At 42.9% G+C, this 7809-nt stretch overlaps 1 protein-coding gene across 1 annotated transcript; it reads right to left on the reverse strand.

The window, feature by feature from the left end:
- Nucleotides 1-3718: 3718 nt before the first annotated feature.
- LOC104966333 (brefeldin A-inhibited guanine nucleotide-exchange protein 2-like) lies at nucleotides 3719-7450 on the reverse strand. The gene is made up of 8 exons (XM_010795521.1): nucleotides 7239-7450; nucleotides 6400-6558; nucleotides 5719-5866; nucleotides 5468-5564; nucleotides 5314-5354; nucleotides 5048-5217; nucleotides 4266-4417; nucleotides 3719-3947 (listed from the first exon to the last, which is right to left on the reverse strand). Exons 1-8 carry the CDS (start codon nucleotides 7242-7244, stop codon nucleotides 3719-3721), a joined length of 1002 nt encoding a protein of 333 aa, XP_010793823.1. The 5' UTR covers nucleotides 7245-7450.
- Nucleotides 7451-7809: the final 359 nt, after the last annotated feature.

Below are 7809 nucleotides of genomic sequence, written 5' to 3' on the forward strand. Positions count from 1 at the left end.
AGCATTTTGAGTTCAGTCCTGTAAGCTCGTGAGTGTGTAACAGATTGTCAATAAAATTGACAGAATGGTCAATACAGGCAGTTGAAAGCTAGGTGTTCAGTGCAAACAGTCTGCTGAATCTCTCCACTCCTCTTCTGACTGGCGGTAGAGGGCCACTGATGAACACCTCCGCATTTAGAGAGCTGACAGTTTCCAACATACATTTAAAGTCTTCTTTCAGCATTTCTGACTGTTGTTTCACAACATCATTTGTTCCAATATGTAGTACCACATTCTTCACAGTCGGATGTACAGCCCCAATATGCAGGATCTTCTCAGCCAAGTCAGAAACCATATCCTTGGGAAAACAGAGTACTTTGGTGTTGTTCTTACTACACAGACCTTTTACATCTCTTACAGCAGAGTCATCCACAATCAGAGTTTCAGGCCCAGTCGTTAGCTTTCCCTCTTTGCCTTTTACTTTTGGAGTAGCTGTTGGTCCTTACCCTGCTGTGTGATCCAGGTAATCAGAAAGAGATCTCCGGTTGTCGGTCATAGGAGCGTATCTGTTCTGGATTGGCAAACTTGGTGGTTTAGGAGGATTGTTTGTAGTTCTCCCTTTATCAGCTGTCCACGGCTGTTTCCTAATAGGAACAGGGGTTGAAGAAGCGCTCTTCCTGGGTGATAACAATGCAGGCCAGCCGGTTGCATCACAGATTTCAGAGCGTTGGGCTCTGCCTGTTATTCGTCCTCCCAAATCCCATGGAAATGATTTACTCTTAGGCTTTGCATCCAGAGAGTTCCATGGAGGACTACCACTTGTAGATTTATTACCCAGTACACAGCCCTCCTGTTCCTTGGAATCCTTGTAGCTGCTAACTAGCTGTGAGTTAGCATACCCTTTTCCATTATTTTGCAACACTGGTAAAGTGGTGTCATTCCCAAGACATAGTCCATTCACTTCCACGTTAACTTCCAACCGTTGCATTTTCATTTCCAACACAGCCATCTTCTGTAGAAGTTTGTGGAAGTCATCTGTAGAGAGCGGAGGCATTTTGCTACCAACTAGCTTAAGCTAAATAGCATGCAGTAGCCTACCAGGCTTTAGCTGTCGCTAGGCTATGCTACTGTAAGACTGAGGTCGTCGTAAAAATGTTTAAATATGGCTGAAACTCTATTTACGAAGATTACCTGTCCCAGGGATAAGTTAATGTCCAGGATCCGCTGCTCGAAGTTTTCAGAGAATAAGAATAGGAAAATCAGCATAAAAAGTAAGCAGAGGCAAGAGCAAGCAGAAAAGCGTCTGCACTGTAAGAAAGATTTCCCTTTTCCAATATAAAGATTTTTTCTTTCAAACTGTATTCATCACCGGATGTGAGAGGACGCTGGCGTCGTTTGCTCGCCGCTTCTCTATCTGGATTTTTTTTACTTTTTTCTACTCTTTCCTCAACATTTCGCGGCGAGCAAACGACGCCAGCGTCCTCTCACATCCGGTGATGAATACAGNTGTCACAGTAACATTTCATTTTTAAGAGGCAGTCGATGTATTTTCATTCTTGTGGAACAACAGCCACTTTGCGGGATGGACTGACGTCTTGCAGAGAGCAATACACAATAATTACAAAAAATTACCGCAACAGACTAATATATTAGTATACGTGCCCGGCGATCACAGACAGCTAGAGGTCTAATTGTCGTCCAAATCTTATTGGACGGCTTTCACGGCTACGAGGTACCGCCTCCGAGGCCATCTTTACGGCCTAAACGCAAAAATGGGGGAATTATTAGACTGGTTACCCAACTTGCGTAAAGGCACGTGTACTGAACACAAATTGCAAATATCAGGCAAACTCCAATAAACGACAAACTTGAGTTTGGCTTGGAAGACTTTTTACTTTGTTACACATTGTTTGACAACCAGCCACCGTGGTCCTTCGCCTGAAATCCACACTTACGTTGGGATTGTGTCTTTTCTGGACAGATTCTGTATTAGGACACCTTTTCGACCACTTTTTTAGTGTGAATACGTCACCACGTGAAGTCGGAATACACCGGTATATGTAGTATTATTGTTTGTAAATAGAACGGTTTTTTGCTGGGGTAATAATGAGATGATCAACACTTAATTCTGCTCCACTCTTTAACTAAACAACCGCGGATGTATTGAAAGACTCTTTCACTAAAGGTTTAGAAGATATCCGCGTTCTTGTGACTCGTAAATACTACACTTCCTATGTTTTGGTGCGGACTGCGTTCACACCAGCAATGAACCGCTCCAGAGTTCGCAAGTAAGCGTTCCGAGACCACCTATTTTAGCGGACCAGAGTCCGGTTGTTTAGTTCACTTCAGAGGTCTCGGATTGTGTTCACACCGACCCAAATGAACCGCACCAAGCGGCTAAACGCACCTGGGTTCGATTCAACCGGACTATACAAGGCAGGTGTGAACGCACCCTAATGTACTTCAAAAGATCCAAAGCAAAACCTTTTATCAACCTGTTTCTTAAGTCGTAAACACATAAGAGAAAACTGTTTCTATCAGACTAAGAGATTGGACTAGAAAAAAAAAATCACTGTACGTTAAAGGTAGGGTAGGTAAGAATGGAGAAACCAGCTCGAGTGCGCTAGAATTTGAAAGTACACAGCCCTTCCTTCAGACTTCCTTACAGAGCCCCTCCTCCAACACACACGAACGCGCACATGACCAATGAGGGCACGAGATAAGTTTGTGCACAGATGGAAGGCTGACAGGCAGGTAGGCCATCCAGTTATTTTAGCCGGGCCGGCTAACATGATTGGTCGTACTTTTTACAGCGCTACGGCTTCCAGAGATACATTTTTTAATGTATTTATTGTCAAAGCATTTCATATATTCATTGCTATCGGGATGTTAAGAGCATTCCATGGAATATAACAAAAAGTGTTTTACCTACCCCACCTTTAAATACTTCCTGTCATTAATTTTATTATATGTTTTTAAAGCTTCAGCAGTACAAAATCTTTCTCATCTGTAGGGATGGGTATCATTAAGGTTTTAACGGTACTACTACTTTAATCGATACCGCTTATGATCAATAAGCGGTTACGATTAAAGTAGTAGTACCGGTCCAAGTATTTACTGCAAAAATACAGTAGTACAGAGCAACACAGGTGGGGCAGGTGGGGCATACAGGTATGCTGCAAAACGCCTAACGGTTCTTCTGGAGGAAGATTGAGGTTGTGGTGGAACATTACGGGACATAATGTGTTGTTTAAACAAATTGCTCGTGTTACCGCCCTTACATGCTAAATTCTTATTGCACTTTTGGCAACGAGCATTGTCCACCTCGGAGCGCGTTCTCTCCGCCATCTCTGCCGTGTGTGTGTGTCTGTGTGTGATGCATGTAGCAGCCGCGTGTGTGTAAACCGCCCTGCCCCGCCCCCTCGCACACAGACGGGAGAGAGAGAGAGATCTCTCGTTTGGATTGGAAAGATCAAAAATACATCATAGATGTATTTTGTAGTCTTATTTGGCGAAGTTGGTGAAACTAAAACTGCAATATAATGTTTATGTAATAATACATATACTACCATATTTTTTAAATGTCTCCATTACCAATAAAAAGAGCGATTAACGTCGGAGCTTAACGGTACCAGTGTCTTTAATAATTCCGCCCCAGGGCCGATTAATATTGGGGCTCGGTACCATCCCTACTCATCTGAACACTGGGACGGTACACACGTTCCGTCACTGGTTTCCTTCATATCCCCTGAGCCAAAATGGCTGCCCTGAGGAGAGAGCTGCAGGTGTACTCACTGACGATGTGCCCAGTGGTCTGGAAGGCCAGCTCTACGATGGTCTCATCGTGGTCGGAGGCTGCCTGGTGGAACACCGAGAAGATGTTCTTCCATCCCGAACGGATGTTAGCCGCCTGCGAGTTGACCATCTGAGCCACACACCTGATCACCATGTCTCTGATGGTGGGGGACCTGAGGGGAGGGGAGGGGCTTAATATAGAGCAATACTGTGTTTTCTCTGAGAACATCAACCAACACTCCCCTATAATTATAAAGAATCCATTCCACTTTCAAATGTAATTGAAGAGGCTAAATTGAGAGGATGTACATTTGTGTTCTCTAGGAAACAATTGTACTATAAACAGACTTTGTAGAATGATCATTAAGCAGCATAAAGCACGATCAATGTGCAGATGCTGTGTTTTAAGATTAGAAGTATGCCAAAGTGACTTTTGTACACAGAAATGTCAGTCTCTCAGGATCCCATCCCACCATACTACCGTTTGTTACCTGTTCTTCTTCATGATGTGCTCAAAAGGCCGGAGGAAGTCTTTCTGGAAGCGGAAGTTAGCCAGCTCTCCTTTCTCCAAGAACTTCATGGAGAGCTGCCTCAGGGAGTCCACAGCAAAGATGGCTACATCCTCGTTGGGGTTACAGCCCACCTGGAGGACACAGCAGTCAGGAGGGGAGCTCAGAGATCAGTCAATAAACACTAATTAACAACAATCATGATTCAATGTTTCTTCACAAGACAATTTGGTCATTTTGTGTACTGTATCATCTCAATTAAAAGGACAGCTCAGCCCAAAGTTTAAATAGTCAATTTACAAACAGTTGGACTCTTTCAGCAGAAATAGAACAACATCAGCTTCCATTCTATTTAGAGTTGTGTTTCCGGCCATTTGGAGAATGGAAGTCTAACATTCACGCTGAGTGTATGAAATAATGATATAGTGTAGGATCTAAATTTCCTTTAATGAAACGGATATGTTTGGACCTTTGTACCCTACCGAATTAATAAATTAAACTCTATGTAAATAACAAGCTCAGTAAAGGAACACTTCAGTGCAATCCTATTCTTAGGGGTGACTTGTGCGTACAAACTTAGGACAAAAGTGTCCCATCTAAGTACATCAAAATAAATGACAATATCCTTAAACGACCTGTAGTAGTAAGAAGTCCTCAAGGGGGCAATACAGGACAAAGGTCTTCCTCCTGCTGCTGCCTGGCACCCCCCCCCACTCACTAACACACTGTAGCACATACCTTTGTAAATCCTCTAGCACACTGACCTTGTTGAAGTGGTCTCCTATGACCTGCCAGATTCGGGACCACTGCAGCCTGATGCGGTTCATGTTGTAGTACGAGATCTCCACGATCTTCTGCAAGCTGAACATCCTGGGCTGGTGTGCTGAGGCAAGCTCGTCCATGGACACGGCACACAGCCAGCGCACAAAGTCCACTGGAAACATTCAAAACAGCAACGCACAATGAAGAACTGCTCCTTCTTTCCTTATTTGGAACATACACAGACAGAGATACTGTGCGCCACACTCACCGATTGCGTTTCCATCTAGTCTGGTGGATCCAGTGAAGATCCTGCAAAGACAGAAGAAGCGTTAGTATTTGTACAGAACCGAACCCTTCATTCATCATCAAAAACATATATTGATCATGCATTAATGATGTTATGGATGTCTATTTTGTCTTACCTGTCCACAGCTACCACCACACTCTGAGAACTGGTCTCTCCCACTGACTCCTGGATGTGAGCCATCTGTCTCTTGTCCTGACTGCCGACCAGGTTACCTGCAACACCAAAGCATTTAACACAAGATAATGCATACAGGTGTTAATGCAGAGTGTGTGCTGTTGTATCTAATTCAAACCCTATGTAGGTGTGATCCTGAAGAAAGAGACATATTAAGCAGGAGATTATAAGAGATATAAGAGTGTGTCTCACCCAGGCCCAGGGGCATGAACTCCTCTGTGCCGGAGGGTAGACCCTTGATGCCGGCCTCCTTGTCCCGCACCACCCCTGAGATGTAGCGCGTCTTCACCCCGGTGCCGATCAACTGGGCGAGCTCCAGCTGACTGATGCACCTCAAGATCTACAACACACAGAACACACATTAGTTCTACTGGATTTTTCTTCCATTTTATTAGAGCTAAAAATGATTCTGACTCAGTTTATATGACAAATATCTTAAGCAGTGCTCCTAAATGAGCTCTTTTATTATATTAAGCTCTAAAGGTTGAGGCATTTCCTTTGAGGGATGAGAATATAATTCAACAGGGCCACTAATTATCAAACATCTAAGAATCTGCCATAAGAAATTGGCATTTATATATCTCCTATCATAACACATCAAGTATTGAATGAATAAAGCCCACGAGGTAAGGCTTGTTTATAGCGGTGAAGATTGCAGGAAATGGCTTTTTGCTAATGAAGCGGTTGTTGATCCCCTACACCTGTCGGCTAGTTGTGAGGAGTGAGTAATTGCAAAAAGGTCGTTTTTCAAAATCATGCAGCCCTATCTAAGCAAATGGAATACACTGGCAAGTGTGTGTGCAAATGATATAACTCTTTACACAAGATATTTCTTAGAATACGTTTCTCTTGGAAACTAAAGTGGAGGCTCACCTCGTGCCAGGAGTTGCCCAGGTAGTTCCCGTCAGTGTGGGCCACAGTGATCAGGGTCTTGATGGTGTCGATGTTCTTCTGCTTCATCTCTGTGATGCTGGAGCTGGCTGTCAGCAGGGTGAATCTGGCCAGAGCCTGGACATACGCATCCCGCTCCAGCTGCACACAGGATCATGTGAGAGGTTAGAATAAACTCAGAGTAATGCTTATTGTATTCCCTCATACACCTTGGCAACACATTTTTAGTACAATTAAAAAAGAAAATGGATTCCTGCTCCAGATACTCTACGACATGAATACTTTGCAAGTTTAACATTGAACAATCATGTCCCTATGCACGATGATGGACCACTATTCACAATTGGTTGAGCCATTCAACATTTATTATACATTTTCACAGTTTTGTTTGGGGTTCCAGATGAATATTGTCCTCAGATAAATAAATAAATAATTATGTTGGCTAAAATGATTTGTATTTACAGCTGAATAAAAAATAAATCTTAAATCATAAAAGAAAATTCCTCCTAACCGTCACAAAGGAACGCGACACGACATGAAATGGAAAAAATGGGCTCTAGTTGAGAGAGGGACCTTAAAAACAAGAAATATGCTCTTCACTTTTCAGTTTCTGTATTCAATTGGTACTGTGAACCATTTTGTTTTTCATGTACTAAAGAGATCCTATTCATTTGGTCTTTTTGAAACCAATCGGTGTGTTTGTGAGGCTATATTCTTATTTCATTCATATTTGTTAGGCATATTATGTTGAAACATTTAGGTGAAACATTTGAAAATACATAGTAATAACGTAGGGCTTGATGCGTTTTCAGATGTCAGACCTGCATGCTGAAGATGCAGGCGATCCTGATGGCACAGCGGATTCCCTCCAGGCACAGAGAGGCCACCTCGGGGTCATCACAGTCCTGCAGCCCCACGCTGAACGCCGCCAGCAGGGGGGTCCACGCCAGCTGCAACACACACTCAGTATCAGCAGGGGCTTCACAACGCCAACACTTCCCCTCTGTGGTTACTATCTGCACTGCTCTGTCCAAACATGTGGTTTACTACAGTCAGGAATCTACAGTGAAGTAGGGCTGCTTGCAATACTTATTTAACATGGTTACTTATTGACTTTGGAAACATCGTGCATTTGTTAAACAAGTCTCTTTTACAGTGGGTCTTTTCTTGAACTTTAAATACAAATGTACTGAATTTTTTTTGCAAATATAAAAAATAATTCGATCAAAATAAATATAATGGATTAAGTTCAGAAAAAGCTTATCTTTCTTTCTTTCTTTCTTACAGTGCAGACGCTTTTCTGCTTGCTCTTGCCTCTGCTTACTTTTTATGCTTATTTTCCTATTCTTATTCTCTGAAAACTTCGAGCAGCGGGTCCTGGAGATTAACTTA

This window comes from Notothenia coriiceps, unplaced genomic scaffold (assembly GCF_000735185.1).
Source record: "Notothenia coriiceps isolate Sejong01 unplaced genomic scaffold, NC01 NC01_scaffold00037246, whole genome shotgun sequence".
NCBI classification, from domain to species: Eukaryota; Metazoa; Chordata; class Actinopteri; order Perciformes; family Nototheniidae; genus Notothenia; species Notothenia coriiceps.

Bases quoted from the DNA above. Each gene is read 5' to 3' on its own strand.
- LOC104966333 (XM_010795521.1), bottom strand. The intron at 5,355-5,467 runs GTAAGACAAAAT...CTGTCTTTGCAG, and splicing joins GTGGTGGTAGCTGTGGACAG to GATCTTCACTGGATCCACCA. The intron at 4,418-5,047 runs GTCAGTGTGCTA...TGTGTCCTCCAG, and splicing joins TAGGAGACCACTTCAACAAG to GTGGGCTGTAACCCCAACGA.